We start from the raw sequence: 21,755 nt of genomic DNA, 5'->3' as shown, positions 1-21,755 counted from the left end.
AATCTGTGTGCAGAGCAATGCAATTAAGTTTAAAACCTTGTAAATAAAACAGGTTGCAAACCAAAAAAAAACCCTAATAGGCTTGCATTTAATTTCTGTGTGTGTTTCAGTGTTGTGCATTAGGCCGCCTCGGTGCAGACCCTGTGTTCTCTGTGCAGGTGTTCATGGAGGAGTGGCTCCTCAGCTGTTGAATGCTCCCTGTTAATGCTTTACTGCTTTACCTGTATTCATTTTTCTAGACTCCTGTCTGCACAAAATGCAATAAATGATTTTATTACACCCTTCACTACTTGCACGGGGACTTTTCACTTGCTTCCAGGTCTCCACAGCTATTTTGCACCATTTCCGTAACATGGAGCAAGCCCTCACAGGGTGCAGATTGCAGAGGAAGCAAAGCACAAGGAGAGGAACAGCCTCTCTAAAGGGATGCAGTTCCCACATTTCACCTCACAAAAATCTCAGGTCACCCCACCAAAAGTGTTGTACCGGGCTGCAGGATTGTAGAGGTGGAGAAAGGGATCTATCAGGAGGAGAGACAGTAGACAGACACGCTGCTGTCCAGACAGCCTGTGGGGTGATGGTAGCACGAAGCCATGGGACACCAGTGCTGAAGGCACAGGGACTTGCAGCCCTGACCTTACGCTGGCTTGTGCCACTGGCCTGGACCTGTCCCTCCCACCGCCTGTCACCAGAGAGGTTTTGGACTCCTCACACTGGCTGTGCCACACCTCATCTTCCTGAGGCCACCCCAGGGCTGTGCAAGTCAGGACCTGCGAGGTCCACACACATTCTGCTCAGCATCCAGTGTGGAGCTTCCAGCACAGCTTATCCAGGAGAGGAGAGTAACAACAAACACAGTGAGTGGGAGTACTCAAGTATCAAAAAAATGCAACAAGAATTTTTTTGACCTTTTATTAGAAACTCATGTCCTCTTGTTAACAACACAGAGATAAAAGAAATGCTACAACACAAACCACCTGGGACAAAGAAAATCCTCTGCTTCAATCCACTGCTTTCTTAGTATCTCACAGCTCCCTGCAGGAAGCCCAGACTCCAAGAAGGCCGTGAGGGGGAGGACCACACAGTTAAGTGATGTTTTCTGTTCTGGTATCAAAGTTATGTTCCCAGTAAAAACACAGTGAGGAATCACTGCCTGATGTACCACTCCACTGTCCGCTGCAGCTACCAAAGTGTTGGAAAAATGTTTTAAATTATGGTACTAACATCTTGGCACTGCCTCTCCTCCTCAGATGGACCAAACATCCATCAACAGCAAGAGGTCTGATAGAGCAGCATTGTCCCCAATACCTGGTGACAGGCTGGAAACTTTTCCCAGTTTCCCAGGGAGAGCCAGCAGCACGTCACTGTGGCTGCAGCTAAGCTACACTAACAGTGGTGCCAAAGACTGTTAAGAAAATGAAATTTACACACCAAATTTACCAGGTTGATCTTAACACTGATTACTCACAGTAGGAAAATTGACAGACCATTTGAAATCTCTGCCTTGGCTGGAAGTTCTTGTTGCAGATGTGTGCTCAGCCCACAGCTGCCAGTCTCTGTGAGTGGTCAGAACATCAGCCTCTCTGCCCAGACAGGGCAGGCCAGCTCTGGATGGACTGCACAGTCCTGGTTACGGAGCAGTGGTCAGGCATGTGCCTCATGATTTTGGCTGCCAGCACTGTCACTGGACTTTCCAAATGAAATATATGCTATTAAAAGGGGAAATTAAAAAAAAAAAAAAAAAAGAAAAATATATATAGTGCCCATTCCACAGTGGTGGGTGTCCAAGGCCCATCAGTTTGCTGCTCTGTTCAGTCCCCTAATTCATCAAAACTGATGATCCAAAACTACACTGAGACCAATCAGTGAGCCCAGACTGCACCTCAATGGGAAGGTGCACCGGGTGCTGGGAGTAAGGAAAATGCAGCAGGACTGAAGCTGCGGCAGGTTCTGGGATGGGACAAGACAACCAATGATCCAACACAGTTCAGCACATCGTGCCGTGGAGGAAACTGAGCATTCTGCTCCAAACATTGCTAACCAGACCAAGGAGAGGGAGGGCAGCGCCAGCAACCGTTGGCAGCAATGCTGCAGGGGGTATGCTCTCGCCAGAGTGGAGAGGACATGCATGTCCCGGGCATCTGTCCCCGGCCAAGGATGGGAGACTTCTTTAACAGCTATAAGTATGGAATGGCAAAGGGAAAGGGAATGGGTCCAACAGCTCAGCTCTAATAGTGTCGCTGGTAGGCACCCATCGGTTGCTGGGCTGAGGACCCCGCTCGCCCCTGGGCCACGGTTTGGCTCACAAGGTGGGAGAGTGCAGGACCACTCTGGATAAGGGTGTCCAAGGCTTTCTGTACACTGGGGTTGTCAAAGTTGATACCAGAAGACACCGGCCTTTGGGCAGGCACATTGCCAGGCGCAGGGAGGCGGGTTTGGTGCTGACCATAGAGCGGCTGAGGTTGTGGAGGAGCTCCAGGTCTTGGACCTGCATTTCTCGAAGGGCCTGGGAGAGCAGGAATCTGCGTGTTTGGAGTCTGCAATCTCTGCTGAGCCTGGTTTAAATTTCCAGCATTCATCTGTGCAGGCCGGGGCTGCCCGCCGGCCAGGTTAGCAAAGTTCTGGTTGGGAGTGCTGCCCGAAGAGCCCGCGGAGGCCGCAGGACCGCTGTTTGCCACAGCAGCTGCTGCCGCCCCGCTGTTAAAGAGACTGAGGATTTTTGCTTGAAGCTCCTGCTGAGGAGTAGAAGAGGACACTGGAACAGAAGGAGTAGACACCAGAGGCTGTGAACTCTGATGAGCCTGAGAACTTGGAAGGTTGGACTGACTGCCCAGTGATGATCCTGAAGGTGCCCCCAAAGGTTGTCTTGACATGGGTGCTGGGAAAGAAAGGAAAAGTGGTTAAAACTGCAAATGCCCTTGAAGGGACACCTAAAGAAAACTAATGAAACAGCTACCAAAGACATGGCATCAGTGAACATCCACCCTCAGATCACAGCTGCACAGCTCTGGGAGCCCAAACCACGCTAGAGAAATGAGCGTAGCAGCCCAACCAGTTATGGCAGTCATGCTGTTGCCCTAGGAGAATCCAGCATAAAAGGTCTTCCACATGAATACTCTGAATTGTCTCATGGCATGCACTGACACATCCATCTCAGTAAAATGAGGTACTACATGACGATGTTATGCTCTCAAACTCCTCTGCAGTCCCAGAACTCTTTTCCTGTCCCAGCCCTGAGGACCACAAACCACCCAGTAAAGTCTGTCTGGGGCTGTGGAACTTACCCTGCAGAGTTTCACTGCTGCCCCGCAGCAACCGTTCCTTCCGGTCTCTCAGGTAATTAATGACTTTATCCATCTCCTCAGCAGTCACATAGCGATTGTCCGCCAGCAGGTTCAAGAGAGTTTGGATCCCGGGAGGGTGACCTCCTCTGACACCCTCCTCCATGGGGGGTGGGCGCTCCCGCTCCTGCAGAATAGCTTCGTCTGCCATCTTGGCAGCCTGCCGGGCGATCTCCTCCCGCTCCTTCTCCCGGGACTCTGTCTTGTAGCGCTCGTAATTCCTTGCCACCAGCACCATGGCATCAGCCTGGGGCATGTTGCGGTGCTCTGCGCAAAGAAGAAATGCTCTGAGTGACCCGAAGTGACCCTGATGGAGGTGCTGTTCCTCCCGCCTGCCAGCCCAGTCAGCAGCACTCAGGGAGTGTGAGTGCAGACTTGGGAACCTCCCAGGCACACAGGAACAATTACTTTTTCAAAGCCAACAGAAGACCCACGGCTATCAGCCAGCAAGGCCAGCCTTTCCTCCTGCAGCTGAGGGCTCAGCCCAGAAATGTCTTTCTTGTCTCTCATCAGTTAAAAGGAAAGCAGCTCCCTCTACCTCTCATATAAATTCTCAGTTCTCCAGGATGAGATGGTCCCAGTCATTTTACTGCTAAACCCTTGGACAGATCCAAAACTTGCCCTCTGAAGGGTGTATGCTTCCCAGAGGAGAACAGCCATGGGAATATGTTTGTTTCTGTGCTGCCAGTGCCTTAACATCTTATGTGCACATGCAGCTGGGGAGGGAGCAGCACTGGCTCAGTGTCACATGGTTGCTCACATTCCCCACTCTTGAGGCAACAAGCAGCAATCAAATTCTTCTGTAATAAAATGAGTAATGGGCAATTTTAATGGTGGGTTTTGAGGTCATTATTTCCAACTCCCAAAACACACACATGAACAGTCACCTGAACACAGATTTAAACTGGGAGATCAAAGGGCCTTTACCTTCCCAAAAGTGCCCAAAGCTCTGGGTAGGGTCCTTTTAACACCTGCAGAACATCAAATCCTGCAAGCCTTTTCCTCCTAACAGGAAACTTGGGTTCATTTTAACATTAGTCTGTGCACAGACTGTGAAAGAGTTCCCTGAAACAAACGTGCATGCATGGTGGCCAGGAGTGGTTGAAGTGACCGTATCTAATCTCTGGAATGAGCTGTGGATGAACTAACGACTGGAGTTCCCATCACGTCTGATACACCAGCAGATCCAGTGAAGAAAAGAAGCTCTGGCCTCCTGCCAAAGGTTTAACAGGTGTTAAACAAAAGAAGTTGAGAATTAAAACCAAGGTTAGTGGGAAGCCCAGTGGGAGTGCATGTGAGCTGTGTGTCTGCAGGAAATGAGGGAGCTCTCCTATGACATCTGCATCTGATGTTAAAAGAAACTGGGCTTCTCCAGTGAGTGAGCACACACCAAGCACTGAGTGTGCACTCAGAGGTTTCCTCTCCCAGATGAACTCACAGAACATTACTTGGGAACACAGTAAGGGAGAAATAACCTTTGAAAGCTCAGCTGTGGTCAAACCAGTCACCTGTGTGACTGTGTGGTCAAACCATTCACAGATTACATGAACAGGCCTACGATCAGGGCAACAACTGCTTTCCACCCAATCACATTTTGACAAGGCATTTTTAGTATCTACACCCACCCTCATGCAACAACCAAATCACACCCTGTGATGGAAAGTGATGTGACAAGTGTAAAGGTGCTAAGAAGGTGGAGCCTTGTATACCCAAACACTTTGTAGCTCTATCTTTTAATAACACTTTGTAGTTTTATTTTTTCGTAACTCTTCCCAGTTTCATTATCAAATCTCTACCATTACCAAATCCTTTTAAAATCACATTTGATTTTAAAATCTGTCCTTTAATTTACCACATTCCCAACACACTATTTCTGAGAGCAAGAAGTGGTAGAGTAAGGTTGGGCTGATATTACTGAGAGGTCTCCCAGAGCAGTGCAGCTCTGGGGTCCACGACTTGCCCTAACACTGCTAAGGCTGGCAGTGTTAGGAGCCAAGAACACAGATGAGATTCCCTCTTGGCAGGAATCAGACATTCCTTTTGACAAGGCACAAATAGAGTATTACGGAAACTTTCAAGTAATGATATTCACATTTATGACATGGTGTCAAGTAATTTATAACTACTTATGTGACAGCAAGGATGAACTTTGTCCTGTATGAGTCTGCCTGAAAGAATGGTTCAGAGTGACCACACAATTCCCAGCCTTGTGAGACTGTAGTACCTTGTGGAGTGCCAAACATGATGTTAACCGTGCAAGAACGGTGAACTTGATGCTGCTGGGTGATGACAATTGCAAAAGGAGACCCTCCTCTGCTCACATCGTCCAGGGCTTGTGTCAATGACATCTCTGTGTTGAGGAAGATCAGGTCCACTACCATGCCCAGGTCCCGTACCTTCCTCCCCACGGACTCTGCGTACTCCCTACCACAAAGCAAAGCCAGCAGTTTAACAAATCAGTCACATACAGGAACAGAAACCTTGGCACTGCACCCTCTCCTCCATCTCAGATTCGCTTTTCTGATTACTTGCCCAGCTTCATGACGTTTAACAGGACAGTATTAAAGCAATCCCATTATGGCAATATAAAAGCCCTTATTCTGATCTGAATCAGTCATTTCAGTTCAAGCAAAATAAATTACAAATCAAGTCTTAGCTGAGCTGAGAAACAGAGTGTTTGCAAAGGGATTTACACTATTACAAATTTGTTTACAAATAAATGCGTTTCAACTGAATTCATTAGGGGAAGAAAGTTACGCCAGCAGAGGTCCAAGGGGTACAGAGCAGAGAAGCCAACCTACAGAACTCATTTACTCCTGCTTTGTTCAGTATTTCAACTGTTCAAACATGCTTCATTACTTATTGGCCTGCTCTTTTCTATTAGCTGCTTTCTGCTCTACCCACTGCCAACACAGCATCTCTGGATCCACAGCTCCTGTATACCCTGTCCTACAGACTTCCCTATCCAAACACAAAACTCAGCTCACAAGGCTGAGCTTGAATTGCCAAGGGTTTTATTTAAGCCTACTATACTTAGCACCAAACCTGCACAAAAAGTCTGACAAAATCAATCTGTGTGCACCCACACCTCAAGAAAGAGGGTTATTTTATTGTCTTTGGAGGCAAGTCTGTAATGGTAATTAAAACTGTCCCCTCTTCTTCAACCATCTTTTTAAGAGCTTTGAAATCAAATGACTGTATCTAAGGCATTCAGGAGTCATCTTTCAACAGGTCTATAGCAGTCGAGATCAGTAGTTCAATACAAGATTTATGAACAGGCTCCAGCTCATATGGTTTGTAGCTGTTACAGACCAAAATGATTCTTGGGATACTAAGCTAATTCCCTGGCACAAAAAAAAAAAACATTCTTGGGTCAAGCACAATAACTTGTGGTCTATTAGAATATCTTCCAAAGAATTTTAGCCACCAGGGGATAAAGGATCTAAAATTTCCTCTCAAGATTTGTTCCAATAGGTAATCAACTCCATCAGAAGTTTATTTCTAGTTTCACTGCTTCTCCTGTTTCTATTTCCTGCTCTATTTTCTACCAGCAGATGAGGCAAGTGCCAGCTGTCTCTTTCTGCCCCACATGTACAACAAAATTAAAGAAAAGCAACTCTTTTCTCTGAAGGGTGAAGGAGACAGAGCTTTAACTTTTCCCCAACATTTTCCTCAGCTTACAAGCCAGATCTGTGATTTATTTACATATTTATTATTCTTTAGTATATTTAATTGTAAAGATACAGACATCAGACCGGTAACATTGTTAAAGCTCTCTACTACTGTGCCAGGTGTACCTCTTGTTCCAGAGTGCCTGCCCTATGAACTCAGTAAGTGCTCAGCCAGCTACAGGAGATGACCCTGGTTACTACTTATACCTGCTTTTGATACCGTCCCCAACTGCCTTCAGCAATGATTTTGTATTTCCTGCACATTGGACTAATGGCAATGACTGGTGTCTGACCTAGGAACCAATCCAGCAGGAGCTCTGAACAAACACCCCCAATCCACCCTGACCCCTGCTCTGTACTGGCACCTGGTAGGCACATATTCCTAAGTTCCATATCATGAAAAACAAGTACAGGACCCTACAACCTGTTGAAATGGTAGGCTGATATGAAGAGTAGGTATAAAAGTATCAGGAGAAGGTATAGCAATAGATTTCAAGGGGGAAATACAAGTAAAGCACAAGATACATTTCCTCATCTCATCAACATATATTCCCAGAAGAAAAATGGGAGCTGTAGCTTCCTGGGGACTCTAAACCCACACTCCTCAAGAGCAACCTGTAAAATAAACAGCCTCAAGGCAGGACTAAGTTTAAATCTTCTACCATGAAATAATAAAACTGATTATAACTATTTTCTTACTTTGTCTGTTTATTCACCACTATCACAGAACAATCCACGGGTCTCTCTGCATCAAAACGTCTCTTGATTTCCTCATAGTACTGACGGTACAGCTCCTCCCGGCGCCGCTCCTCGCGCTTCAGGCGGTCTGAAATGAGCCGCAGGGACAGGACAAGTGACACCCTTCAGACCTGCTCAGAGCACCACAACTGTGGCACGGTGGCACCATGGCACCCTTCCTCTGAAGCTGTACAGGTACTCACCCTCTGGCTCCTTGTAGCGGTCGTAGTAGGAGTCGTCCTTGCGCCGGTAGTAGTCGTCGAAGCGCAGGTAACGGTCGTAAGATTCGTCTCGTCTGCAACATTCAGAAGCAGCAATGGTTTCCTGCAGCACCATCTCAGGCAGCGACTTTGGGCAAAGCATCACACCCAGACCTCCCCCAGATTTAATTTCTGAGGTACCCATCTGCTCCTCGTAAGATACAGAGCAGCACCCAACTGTTCCCAGGCAAGGGTGATTTCCTTAAACACCTGAGACCACTCAAACAGTTGTGTCAGAAATGCCAAAAAACATTACTTTGGCAAACAGGATCTTGGAGAGTTTACCTGTACAAAGAGTCCCGGGGATCTCTCATATCCCGTGGGTCCCTTACATCTCGTGCACTTCTCATATCCCGCGGATCCCTGTATCGATCATACAGCGGCTCCCGTGGGTCCCGGAGATCTCTAACATCACGTGGGTCCCTCATGTCCCTTGGATCTCTGATATCCCGTGGGTCTCGCAGGTCCCGTGGGTCCCTGTGGTCTCTGGCATCACGCATGTCTCTAGCTCGAATGTCTCGAGTGTCTCTAGCATCTCGCCCGTTCCTGCCATCCCTGCCATCTCTGGGGTCTCTCCGTGGGCTCCCCCGAAGAGGGGAGCGGTCGCGCCTGGCATCTCGGCCATCCCCATAGGCATACTGGTCTCTGAGGGAAACACCAGGGAAATTCCATTAGCCTGCTAACAACACGAGTACAGTTACCCTTACATCTCTTACCTGAGGTGCCAAAGTCACCTTTCACAGCAGCTGAATCCTCCCTCTTACCCCACAACAACAAACATCGACCAAAAGTCATATTTTTTAAGCTGTCTGGAGAAGGTTCTTAATTCTAATACTCAGCACAGCCAAATAAGACCCAGAAAGCTCCTTAATGGAGCACTAAGTGTAGAGCACCTGTGGATGAATTGAACAGGCACTTCAGAAACCACCATTTTAAGGCCTCTGACCTCCAACATCAGCCATAGATGATCTATCAATCACGTTTGACAAATTCTTTGAGAGAATTTAAGGTGATGTAGGCTAATACCCACATATTCACAATAACCTGGAGTGTTCAAGGGATCCATTAAATTTGCTCATCAATGACAGCAGGACACCTGAAGCAACGTTACTGGCACCTGATTAAAAAAGGAGCAGCTGGCGAGGAAAGACATTGCAGGTTCCATGTTGTGGTTGGATTTGTGCTGACAGAAAGCAAAGACAGCTATGGCCTTGTCCTGGATTTGAGGGATAGCTTCCGTAGAGAGGCAGCCTTATGTTTATAATGCCCTGGTTAAGAGGGCACTAAACCCAACCAGCACTGCATCCCCAGTGGCCGCAAAAGACTTCTCTGTTGGATCTGAATGATCCATCTCATTCAGACTTCATACTATAGTCTTCAGAGGCAAGGAAGAATAATGTTCCAGTCTTCATCTTTTCCCAAAGCAGTAGGGTTTTTTTCAGGTTGTATTCTGTTTTCCAGAGAAGACTATAACTTCACTGTAGTCAAAACAAAGCATTAAAAAAAAATACTGTGGAGAAACTATGAAGCTTCATGTGTTTGGACTAGTTTTTCCCCAAAATAGTGACAACCATCAGGAAAAAAACCCCATTTTTAAAAATCTTTTTATTTCCCATAGTTGACATGACTTTTACAGTCCTCAAACAGCCTAATCTAGTTTATGAAAGATAAACAGAACCTACGTATGCATCCACTGCAGTGCAGCCACATAGAGATCAGCTGGAGAGAACGAGTCAGATAAGCCCAAGTTTGGTGTTAGGCAGAGTAACAGGAAGGAGATGGAAGAGCAATCTGTGCGTGGATTTTGGTGTCAGACATCCAGCTGTGCTGGGAACACATAAGAGTGCTGGCATTCTCTGTTTGTATGTCAGATACAAACCAGATTTTGAGATGCCACCAAGAGCACACATAGCTGCCTTGTTTGACATAATGAATTTGCAGAGAGCCAGGTGTAAACTTCTTCAGCTTCTTGGACATATAAATCCACTTTTTGTTTGTGATCTGCATAGAAGCCACATCCTGTGAGAGACACAGCATAGTGCCCTTCCCACAAAACCTACAAGGAATGATGACTGAAGCTCAGGGGAAACTTCTGACTTGTTCTAATGGATACTGAGTAACTGATCTTTCCATAGGTGTGAGACCATTTAGCAAAACAACCAGATGCAGGGGAATTGTTTGGCATATGACATTTATTCCAGCTGGAGTGGGGGGACCAGAACAGGCCACGTTCATTATCCGCAGAGACAAATAGATCCGGAATGAACAACGCACAACTGCGACAGGAGGAGAGATGTGGCACAGGCACCCTCAGCTCTTGTGCCCGCATGGCTGCCCTGCTCGAGGGAGACAGCAGCACAAAGACACAGCTTCCACCTTCTGCTTCCACACCTCAGTCACCAAGGTCTGACTCCTGCAGCATCAGCACCACTGCCTGCATCTGCCTGGGATTTGGCCCTGCTGGCCCAGCACCGCTGTGTGCGGCACAGCGTGGGGCTCTGCAGCAGTGGCAGCAGCAGCTGTTGCTCCCAGGCCACAGTATGGTCCAGAGCCCATCGATCACAGCCATGCCCAGGACATGATGACTGTGACCCCCACCACGTGTGCCCAGAGTGCTGCCTGGGACCTGGTGCTAACCCCATGTGATGGCCACGGTGTATGCAGTGCCAGCTGAAATCCAGTGCATGTCACAGTGGCACGAAAGCCTTTGGCTACTGTCCAGTCACGTCCAATGCTCCTTAGGACTGCAGCACAGGTACCTGGCTCTTGCACATATGCAGGGTGACATAGGTTGCAATGCCCGTGGCATCAGTGTCTGTGCTTGTCCCTCTGCAGTGCAGTGCAAAGATCAATGCTCATGGTACAGATGCCTGCCCCTCACCCTGCAGTGCTGCAGCATTGGTGGCACTGAGGCAAAAGATGTGCCATCAGTGCCTGGTGCTCACATATTCCCAGGGTCCTCCCACCAGCACCAGGTACACCCCAGGCCCAAGACTTGCTGCATCTGCCACAGGAATCCCAGCACTTCTTGGACCTGATGCCCACATGCTGGTCTCTGCAAGCACATTTGGCCCTGTGTAGGGTTAAGTGCAGTGCATAAAAATCCTAGATGGTGCCAAGAATTGCAGCTACTCATTCTCTGCTTTTTCGTTTTCTTTTGGTGGAGATGTCTTGCTAGTTGCACTTTCCCCTCCTTTTTGGTAATTTAACAGTTCAAGCTAGTAAAGCACACTAGACGTGGCACCTCAGTTACCTTCAAGTCCAACAACTTTTTCATGGAAAGCTTTACAGCAGAGGCACACAGGGTGGATACCAAACACTGGAGCATATCTTTGTGTGCTTCCTAGTGATGCTGTGGAAAGGAAACTGAAGTCGTCTTCCTGTGACAGGCCAATCCGTATCTTTTCCCCTTGTCTGTGGTTGCCTACACAGAGGAGGTGAAAGAGGTGAATGTGTAGTGCCCAGTGCAGTGGGGGAAGCCAGGAAAAGCTGGAGAGTACAGCAGTGACTGCACAGGTGGGGCTGGCTCCAGGCTCTGATAACACAACCACATGTGCAGACAGGACCATGCAAGAAATATTTGCTCTGTCTTGTGTTTTCTTCAAGTGCTCTTTTCCAGTCTCATGGTAGCATTGGAAGCTTTCAACATCAGAAGAGGCAAGGTCCCAAGATTCTCTGCACTAGAAATGCTGCAGCCCCTTGGCATTCTCTAGATATGTCTCATCTTCTCTAATCCTTGGAGGCAGGAGCAAACATCAACTGTATTCTTCCTCCCAAGTCTCTTACAGCCTGTGCTGCAAAACTGAATGCTGGGCTGCAGTAATGGCAGCAGACACAAAGTTTCCCTCGTGCCTCGGAAGGCGCCCAAGCCAAAAGGGCTCTCAGAGGTGGAGCAGACACTTTCCTGCTGGACCATCACTGTTTGACTGGGGAGGTGGCAGTAGGGAAGAGACACAGACATTTAGCACAGGCCGCTGGGCTCACGCCCCAAAGGCCTGAATTCCTAGTACAACTCACTGCTTCCAGGTACTTTACCTTCGTGTGGGACTGGACCTTGATGAAGCCTTATTCATATTTCTTCTTTCCACTGCTTTATTAATATCTGTAAAGAATAATCAACCCATCTGTTCAATGCTATGAAACAAAAAAAAGATCATCAGCACAATTCAAATGAAAGCAACTTAAGCTCAACAACATCCAGATGGTGCAAGGAAATCCATTCAGCAGAGAGACATTGTCACTTTGACAATTTTTTTATTAAGTTTAGATAGTACATCATAATGAAAATTTCATGGATTTCTTTGACTTCAAAATAGGGTGGACAGCTTGGGTGAAGTTTTAACCCTGCATGTTCAGGCCTACATCCAGACTCTTCCTTCCATAAGAGAACCTCTTTCTTCTGCAGTCTATGAGCAAGCAGAAAGCGACTCATGGACTCTAGGAGAAAAAGCAGAGTCTGAAAACCTCCGAGAAAGGAATGATGGCCAGCACAGTCTTAAATTCACAGCCAGTCCTGTTCAACGGAGCATGCTGATACCCTTGTTGGAAATAATCCAAGGGTTCTCAAAGGGACACGAGCAACTGCCTTCCAAGAGACTGCTGCAGCATTAAAGTGCACGGCCCCCACCACTGAGAAATGGATCCAGGAGCCTGGAACACAGGCTCCTTATGAAGTCAACATGGTGCGTTCAAAACACCATTGTAAATGTGATGCAGACTAAGGCAACAGATCAGAAATTTGAAAACTGGTTGGCTTTTGAGCATCTCTGTGAAAAACACCATGAAGGGAACCACAAAGAAGGAAGAGAGCTGAAGAAACAGAATCTTGTCCTCAACCCACAAAAGTGAAGTTGCCCAGAACTGGCAGGGACCCACACTGTTCTCAAAGCCTCTCATGACAGCTGACTGAAGATGAAATAATGCACTGGAGGGGGGGCAAGAGCAAAGAGCAACGTGACTTTGGACACTATACTGAGATCCTTTTAAGGAAAAGAACCCAAATCTAGGCCCTATCTGCTCCTCCAGAATCTATCAACAATTAACATTTCTGATGAGTTACTTGCATTAACCATTTTCAAAGCTCTTACATGAGAATATAAACTGAATATGCTGTAATGTTGTTAGGCAGACTCAGTCTTAATATCTTCTATAACATCCCAAACTATTCTTCATTATTTTCAAATTTAAAATTGTAATTAAGGGATCAGGTCTAATTTTTGTTCTTGATGTCACTCAGACAGCATGTTGCCTCTCAGAGGGGGCAGAGAAGCAAGTGCAATCTGAACATTAACTACAACTGCAGCATAACACCATTCACAGGACCCCAAAGCACCTCCCCAGGATCAAACACAGCTGCAGGGTCTACTGTTACAAACTACATCTGAAGGACATTTATTCTCTAAATAAATTTTCTCTAAATAAATAAATCTTTTACTACTAAAGATATGAAAACACTACTGTGCATTTGTGGAAATACTTGTATAATGCTACACTGGAGTTAAACTCTCCCAAAACTTTTTACCTGTGTTATTAATGATTGTATTTAATACTCAGACTGTATAACTGAAGTAACTGTTCTTGCATTCATTTTTAGTTGGTATTTTTGCCCCTTAAAGTCAAGTGTTATCTTTAAGCAAGACACTAGCTGCTTTCTTTGGTTTAAGATTATTTTTATTTTCTGTTTTAAGATGGCATTGAAGAAACCTATTATGATTTTTACACTCGATATCATACATTTCTTTCAAATAAAAAAGGTATTTAGAGCTCCACAAAAATATTTTACTAGAAGAAGAAGAAAAAAAAAACTTTGACAGGCATCCTTTTCTTGTGCCAAACAAACACATTTAGTAACATTTTATTTAATGCCAACAGCATTTACAAGTTAAGTATTTTAACACTGACAAAACTTCGGGAAAAAAAAGCCCCAAAAAAAGTCTTCTGTCCTGTAGGAGTTTGAGATGACAAGGCCACTGTAATCACACAGTGTAACCTTCTGATCAAACACAGGTGACAGGAGTTTCTGGAATCCGTCTATCTCAAGTGCAGCAGTGGCACTGAACTAGTGCTTATCTTTTAGTAAAACATCCAATTCCAATTTAAAAGTCTTCAGAGCACAGAAACCACCACAGATCCAATAAATTACTCCAGAAGCCAATTACTCTGCTGTTAGAGAAAAGTCTTTATTCACATTTAAGGCATTGTCACACTTATGCCTACTACACTAAAACTCCCTGATCCCCAGATCTGTCTGTAACAGAGATCACATCACTCCTTTCTCTTGAGATTTTTGCTTGTGCTCCTTCTTTAATTCTAAACCTCTGCAAGGTTTTTTCAAGGCTTTTCCAATTCAGAATAATCCTTTTGAACCACGCATACCAAAACTGAGCACTCTTCCAGCAGCAAAATCCCACAGGTACCAAAACCTCCCTACTTGCACACCTGTGTTTTGCACAGCCAAGGACAACCAAAGCACTCTGGCTGGTGCAGACCTTCCCTGTCAGCTTCACTTAAAGCTCAGGTCTGTCTGTATCCAGGGCAGGAAGTCCAGGTCCTTTCACCATCAGAGACTCAATCTTCTTTATTTCACCCTTTTTGTAAAACATGTTTTTCTCTCCACATCATTTATAAAAGCCCTGTATGGCCAGGACTCAGTTTTTCTAGACCACCACTCAAAGCACTGAGAAATTCCATTGTGTTACATCTATTCAATTCTAGATTCACTTGAAATCAATTTAACTCTGCTGTTTTTAACTGTTCTCATTTCTTATCAAGTCAAACACCTTACAGCAATCTGTACACTAACACTACTGCTTCCAGCCCCAGAGCTTGCAGTACCATAAGAGTAACTCAGACAGGATTTATTTTGATGGACATTAATCAGTTGCCTTCTCATCAGTGTCAGGTGAAAGAATACCTTTGTTCCCAGGCTCTGATGCCAGGTTCATTCCACTTACCCTGCTTAGTGGCTCACCTGCAGCACTCTACCAGCTCCCTGGAAACTCCCTCGTTTTCCAAGGCTTGTGGAAAAACACCAGTAACAGACCAGGCAGGTCAGTAGTTCACTGAGCCTCACTGACGTTAATTCTTTTGAGAGCTCTAGATTTGGTAGCTGCAGTTTTACCTTTTTGGTTTTGCTACTAAAATGGAAATTACATTAAACACATCTCCTGCCTCTTCAAAAACAGACAGCAGAAACATTAACTGGTCTTCTCAGTTAGAAATTTTATCACTGCCATTCAGTTACCCTTAGCTTCTAAAACAGCCAAAGTTGTTCCTATTTAAGTCTCTACATTTCGATAATGCTGGACATCATTTCTTGTATCCTTCTACCCTTCTTGTCTATTTGCCTTCATTTCCATCTTCAGGCTCCTATTTGTTACTGCACATACACCTTCCCACAGGTTACTATTTATTCCTCCTGTCATTCTTTTTTAAGTCACACTGTTTTTCTTCAAATTATCATAGGCTTACTTTGAAAGTAATTTTTTCCTTGCATTTAAAAGCTTATTCGTGGATTTCTAACCATTCATGTCCATTTAAGTCTGCTCCCAGCACATTTAGCAGAATTATCTTCATCTTTATTAAAATATCCTTTTTAAAACATCCAGTATTTATAGCACTACTTAAAGGCTGGCTCCACTTGTGCAAAAATCCCAGCTAAGTTTACTTAGCCAACCAGCCGCTAAGCACTGTGACCAATTCCTTTGAGCACGTCAAGATGAAGCCCAGGTTTTGGTTTACAAATGTTATTAAACTCTGTGCTGGACATTTCAATGATCCCTCTCCAGGCTCACTTGCTCCACAGTTTCTTCTCTGTTCTTAAGGCTAACAGACCTTTCCAAACACTAACACATAAAAATTCAGGCTGAGACCCAGGCAGCAAGGTGAACCACACTGCAGGTGAAGCACACAGCAGGAACTCAAGAGGCAAACACATTCTGATTAAATTGGTCAAGACTAAGGCCAGACAAGTGTCACATCGTGACCTTTCCAGAGGGCTTTAAAACAACAGCACTCTTTCTCCCGAACGCATGCTGGGGTCAGGAGAGCAAGGAGCAGTTTTCCTTACCTAATCTATACCCTTTATAAAGGCGACCCTTCTCACCGTCCAGAGCGGCCTGGACATCTTCTAGACGGTCATACTGCACGAACCCATAGCCATGGTACATGCTGAGGGCTGCAAGAGTTAACAGCAGGGCAAGACCGGTTACAACCACAGACAGTGCTGACCCACACCCGGCCACCGCTAACCCCACCAGCTGCACTCTACCCAGAAACAACTGTGCAAGCTTCCTGGGAAAATCAAATCCACCAGGATCAAAGTGCAGAGTTCAAAGACTCTGATCAAGTTTTTTCTGACAGGGCAGTGACCAAAATACAGACTGTGAAGTGACCAAGATTTGATTAAGAGGCTATGAAAGAGTATTGTGACATCACACTGCGACCCTAAAAGCTAAAACACAGCTGATATATTTGCATTACGTTTGAGCTGTACTGAAAGAATCTCTTTTCCAGACAAAATGCAGGCAGAGAAAATTATCATTAAAAGGTCACTATTTAGGAACAACATTGGTCACTCCTCTCATCATCATCAAATAGCATTTGACAAGCATGAAGCAATATTTCTCCCTGAAATCCCTGCCACAAAAAGGCATAAGATAATATACTAACCCCTGATTTTGCCATATTTTGAAAAGATCTCTTCCATTTCTTCACGAGTCATGTGGTCTGTAGGCAAATTGCCGACAAAAAGTCTTCTCTCTAAATCCTGAGGATTGGTGCTGTTAGTGAAGTCGCTCTGTTTGATGCTATTGCTCTTGCGTACTCGAGGCATTTTGCTTTCGTTCCAAATCCAACTCTTCGCAAAAAAAAAAAAAATGGCCATGCATATAATTTCAATCCATGACATTAAAATTAAACTGGAACAAGATTAATCTTAACAGCTTTGCAGACTAGAAGCCAACTGGGTCTGCTTGACGCAAATTTCACTCCAGAGAAATCCTAATATGAGGGACACAGAGGTCAGGCAAAAACATTCACTGCAGCATTCTGGTTGAGCTTTTCTGTAATACTGAAAGGTAGCAAACCTAATTATTTTGCAGATAGGTTTTAATGGTTTGACTCCAAACTGAGATACAAATAAAACTAATTTTCCACTCAAACTCCTTAACTTTAAGCTTTTCAACATGCCCGTTGTTGTCACATCTAGTTCTTCAATCCACTGACAAGAAATAATGAAATTTATGCAATATTTTAATAAGCGGAAAGGAAACACTCATTGCAACATTGCATAATAGCACCCAAATATACCAGCAGGGCTTGGAATGAAGTATCAGGAAATACTGCTGAAATACTTGTAAGTGACCACATCTGGATCACTTCACTACATGTGAAATCTCAGCTTTCCAATCCCGGAAAGCACAGCTCTTTATCTGCATCTCAGTTAGACAGCATACCCTTGCCCCATGGAGATGTCAGCTCCCACAGCAGGCGGGTCCATAGCTGGGAATTTAACCACCCCCAGGTAAATGCTGCACCATTCCTCACCTCCCCCATGCAGAAAAAGCACATTCCTTTAGTTCACACAGCTGGAGCAGTCAGCAACATTCACTGCACAAACTCACCCAAACAAATAAAAAAAGAAACACCCCAGAAAAAAAAAAAACCTAACAAAAAACAAACACTGCCAAGGCTAACAAAAACCCACCATCCCCGGGATTCAGACCTTCTGGCTTAAAATTCACCTTTAGATAAAGCTTAGATAAATTAATAATACTGAAACTTTCAAGGTGAACTCAAAGTTTGAAAATTATTTTATAAAGTTGTTCTACTTCCTAAACATTCACCCACAGAAATGCAGGATGGGATTTTCTGATTGTAACATGCAAGAAGCTTGGAAAAAGAAAGATGATGAAATTGAATGTATCAACAGAAACTTATCTTTTTAATAATGCAATGCCTATAACCAAGATACTCCCTAACAGTCCCCTGGAGTAAATACAATTTAAAAGTCATCTCTAAATAAATAAATCAAATATCAAAATAGATAAGACGACTCTATATGAATACTTAACTGGCATGAAAAATACATCTACTCAGATCTTAGACATAAAATGTATTTATTTATCCTTTAAAGATCAATAAATTTCAGATTTGTATCACTCTTGCCCCTTTTTAGGAAACCCTCCAGAGATGGGGGGCAGAGAACGCTTCCTTGTCTAATAATTAACTGCCAGAACCGGGGTGAGGAAAACAAACTCAACACCCAAAACAAAATCCAACAAAATTAATCTCCTCTATCATATTTGCCCCAGTCCCCCTCCAAGTTTGTCCACACACATACACAGTTTTATCTTCCCCATGAGTAGTAACAAATCCCATTTTTTTTATGCAAAAGCATTGGACTTCTATTCCACTACTGCAGCTCAAGTTCTCATCAGTTGAGGGTAGAGAAGCTTTCAAAATTTCCTCAAAATGAATAAGAGGCAATAAAATATAGAAAACACCATCTAGCTCGAGATCCCACTCAGAGCAGAATGCAGTGCACAGGCACACACAGCAAACAGGTGTCACACACGCCTGTAGCTGCAGGCAGGACAGCTCACTTTCAGTACAAAAAGCTGTAAGAAATTCCCTTTCGTGTTCCTTCGGGGTGGGGATAGCAGGGGGTGTCTGAGGAAGAGGCTGCAAGAACTTTCCACGTTAAGAAAACCAGAGAGCCATTTTCCAACTTCAAAACAATCAGTAAATCAGATGAGTTATCCCAGAACTCTCATCTAAGATAATTCACTGCCTCTTACCCTTTTCCACATGGCAGATTACATAGTTAAGGGCCATTTAGTGATCATAAGACCAGAATAAATGAATGTTGTCCCACCTCTGGGCACGCTACGTCAGGTGAACACCTAATTCCCACATTAAGTCCTGTTGTACAAATGCAGCCAGAGAGGCACCGGGGCACTTTAAAGGTGCCAATTCCCCGCGCAGTAACTCTGGGTCCTACCACAGGACAGCCCACGGCACCTCATGAGCCCACAAGCGCTCTGGAAATCAATTAAAGCCACATCTCTCTAAAAATCTTATATTTAAAACCAGAGTCGTTTATTAATAATGCTACAGCCTCAAGGAAGCAAGACTGCTGGAGTGGGACATTGCATCTCATTTGCCACAAACGAAACTCCGCACAAGTCTCCAGCAAGTTCAGGGGCAGAGCAGAAACAGCGGGCACGGAGGGCAGAGGTGCCGAGGAGCGGGGAGCCTCCCCCGGGGCAGGAGCTTCCCTCGGAGCGGAGCCGCGCTCTCCCCAGCGCCAGCAGGGCCCTCCGGGGGCAGCGCTGGCACCGCCCGGCCCGGCCCCCCGCACACGGTAACCCGGAGAGCGCCTCCGCCTTCCCCCCGTCAGAGCGCGCCCCGGCCCGCCCCTGCCCCGGGCCCCTGCCCCGGGCCCCGCCGCAGCTCCCGGGGCAGCGGGGAGGAACCCCCGGCCGGGAGCTTCCCCGGCGGCCGCCGCTCCCACCCGTGCTCCGCCTACCTCCGCCCGGGGCTGCCAGCGCCGCTCACCCGCACAGCGGCTACTCCGGGGGTGCGGGGCGGCGCCACCGAATCCCGGTGATCCCGCGCTGCCCGGACGCGAGGCGGAGGCGCGGCCCGCCCGCAGGCCGCGAGGCACGCCCGGCCGGCCTCAGCCGAGAGCCGGGAGGGACCGGGCCCTCAGCGGGGCTCGCTGCCGGTAGCCTCTCGCTCGGGCGCTCCGCGCAGCGGGGCCGCGGGCCCGCAGACTCACCGCCGCTCCCGGCCCGGTCCCGGTGCCCCGTCAGGCCGCCGCCGCCAGGACAAAGGCGCCACCCGCCACTACCGCACGGCGCCGTCGCAAGGAGGAGGAGGGGGAAGCACGGTTGCTATGGCGATGTAGCGCGCTTTACGGCGCGGCGGCGCACCGCCATGCCTGCCGAGGCAAAGGCCACTTGCCCCGGCTCCCGGCATGTCCCGCGGCACGGCGCTGCAAGGCACGCCGGGAGTTGTAGTGCCGAGGAGGCCAGGCGGCCGCTGGGTGGCGCTTTCGGACCTCGCGCGGGGGAGGCGGCGGGATCGGGATCGGGATCGGGATCAGACAGGGACGGGGATCAGACTGGGACAGGAACCAGGATCGGGATAGGACCGGGACCGGGATCGGGATCGGACAGGGACCGGGACCGGGATCGGGATCGGGACCGGGATCGGGATCGGGATCGGACAGGGACCGGGATCAGACTGGGACAGGAACCAGGATCGGGATCGGACCGGGACCGGGATTGGGATCGGGATCAGACTGGGACAGGGACCGGGACTGGGATTGGGATCAGACAGGGATCGGGACCGGGACCAGGATCAGATTGGGACTGGTATCAGGATCAGACTGTGACAGGGACTGGGATTGGGATCAGACTGGGACAGGGACCGGGATCAGGATCGGGATCAGACTGTGGCAGGGACTGGGATCGGGATCAGACTGGGACAGCGACCAGGATCAGGGTCAGACTGGGACAGGAACCAGGATTAGGATCAGGATCAGACTGAGACAGGGATCAGGATCGGGATCAGACTGCTGTTGAGACAGGAGTAGATGTCGGGGTCAGACAGGGACCATATGGGGCTTTGGAACGGGACCGGGACCGGTGTCAGGATCAGGACCCAGGTGGGGATCAGACCAGGACAGGTTCTGAGACTGGAGCCGCGATTGGGATCAGACCGAGACCAGGACCGGAATGGGGATCAGAGTGGGACTGGGGTAGGGATCAGATTAGGACCGGGGTCGGGATCAGACCGGAGCCGGGGCCAGGGCCAGGACCGGAATGCCCCGTTCAAGGGGCAGCGTTCCCGTGCTGCACCCCTAGCCCCGGTGCCGCCCCGAGCAGCAGCTGCCCCGGTACTCTGTCCCGCTCTGCGGGTAGCGGGGTCGGGGGCTCTCGTAGGGGCTCCCACCTGAGCAGCTCCTGCCGAGCGGGAGCACCGGCCCCCGCTGCCGCCCGGGACCGGGAGCAAGAGGCGCTCACAGCCCGTGGCCACGGGAGAACCTGCTCAGGCAGTGCCCGGCGCCGCGGGGATTTCCCAGGCCAGGTCCACAGGAGTCGGGCCCAGAAATCCCCTTCTCTCCGCAGCCGCCCCCTTCGCCCTCGAGATTCCCCAGGGACCCTTCGTGCTCCCGAGTGAGTCAGTTCTGGGAAGTGACATTGGGCCGGGGAATCCAGAGCGCTCGGTTCCCAATTCCCGCTGCCCGCGGGGAGCGCGCTGCCCTTCTGCCGGGAGCAGCTGCGCCCTGGCGATGGCCGATTGTGGCCACCACCTCCTGCTGGGGCCGGGGCCGTGCCCGGGCAGGCGGCTGCTGCGGTGTGTCCGCTCGGGCACCGCGGCAGCGTGGCGGCAGGAGTGCCGCAAGTGACCGGGGCACCGAGAGGCGCTGAGGAGCCGCCGTTCGCTGCCCAGCCACCGCAATGCCAAGGGAAGTGCAGGGAACGTCTCCGGAGCGGGCAGGGATCCTGGAAATTCCTTGGCAGTTGCTGGGAAGCCCTTTGGGGAACTGAGACGAAGGTACATCAACGTCACAGCACGGTTGCCCCTTCCCTTTCAGGACTGACGTGTTTGCGGGGACACTCCGCGCAGCTCAGGACTCTTGGCGGCTGTGGGGGGCTCTCCAGGGCTGCAGCCAGAGGGGCTCTCCCTGACCACAGCCGTGGGGGCTCTCCAGGGCGATAGCTCAGGGGCTCTTA

The 21,755-nt window shown here is 48.0% G+C and overlaps 1 protein-coding gene across 4 annotated transcripts; it reads right to left on the bottom strand.

The window, feature by feature from the left end:
- Positions 1-904: 904 nt before the first annotated feature.
- Positions 905-19,862, bottom strand: NCOA5 (nuclear receptor coactivator 5). 4 transcript variants are annotated; one of them, XM_021540881.4, is made up of 10 exons: positions 19,793-19,862; positions 16,681-16,867; positions 16,079-16,186; positions 12,046-12,112; positions 8,296-8,655; positions 7,954-8,045; positions 7,712-7,838; positions 5,566-5,765; positions 3,285-3,608; positions 905-2,878 (listed from the first exon to the last, which is right to left on the bottom strand). In XM_021540881.4, the coding sequence occupies exons 2-10, from the start codon at positions 16,841-16,843 to the stop codon at positions 2,229-2,231; spliced, it is 2,091 nt and encodes a 696-aa protein (XP_021396556.1). In that variant the 5' UTR covers positions 16,844-16,867; positions 19,793-19,862; the 3' UTR covers positions 905-2,228. The 4 variants fall into 4 exon arrangements, with proteins under 4 accessions (XP_021396556.1, XP_085414237.1, XP_021396557.1 ...); XM_085558111.1 differs by lacking the exon at positions 19,793-19,862 and adding an exon at positions 19,570-19,694; XM_021540882.4 differs by lacking the exon at positions 19,793-19,862 and adding an exon at positions 19,541-19,684.
- Positions 19,863-21,755: the final 1,893 nt, after the last annotated feature.

This window comes from Lonchura striata, chromosome 20, assembly GCF_050655825.1.
Source record: "Lonchura striata isolate lonStrDom1 chromosome 20, ASM5065582v1, whole genome shotgun sequence".
Classification (NCBI taxonomy): domain Eukaryota; kingdom Metazoa; phylum Chordata; class Aves; order Passeriformes; family Estrildidae; genus Lonchura; species Lonchura striata.
Note: the sequence above shows the minus strand (reverse complement) of the source record. Positions and strands in the feature narration are given on the sequence as shown.

Bases quoted from the DNA above. Each gene is read 5' to 3' on its own strand.
- NCOA5 (XM_021540881.4), bottom strand. From the start codon at position 16,843: ATGCCTCGAGTACGCAAGAGCAATAGCATCAAACAGAGCGACTTCACT. The intron at 16,187-16,680 runs GTTAGTATATTA...TAACTCTTGCAG, and splicing joins AAAATATGGCAAAATCAGGG to CCCTCAGCATGTACCATGGC. The intron at 12,113-16,078 runs GTAAGGAAAACT...TATTCTTTACAG, and splicing joins TTATAAAGGGTATAGATTAG to ATATTAATAAAGCAGTGGAA.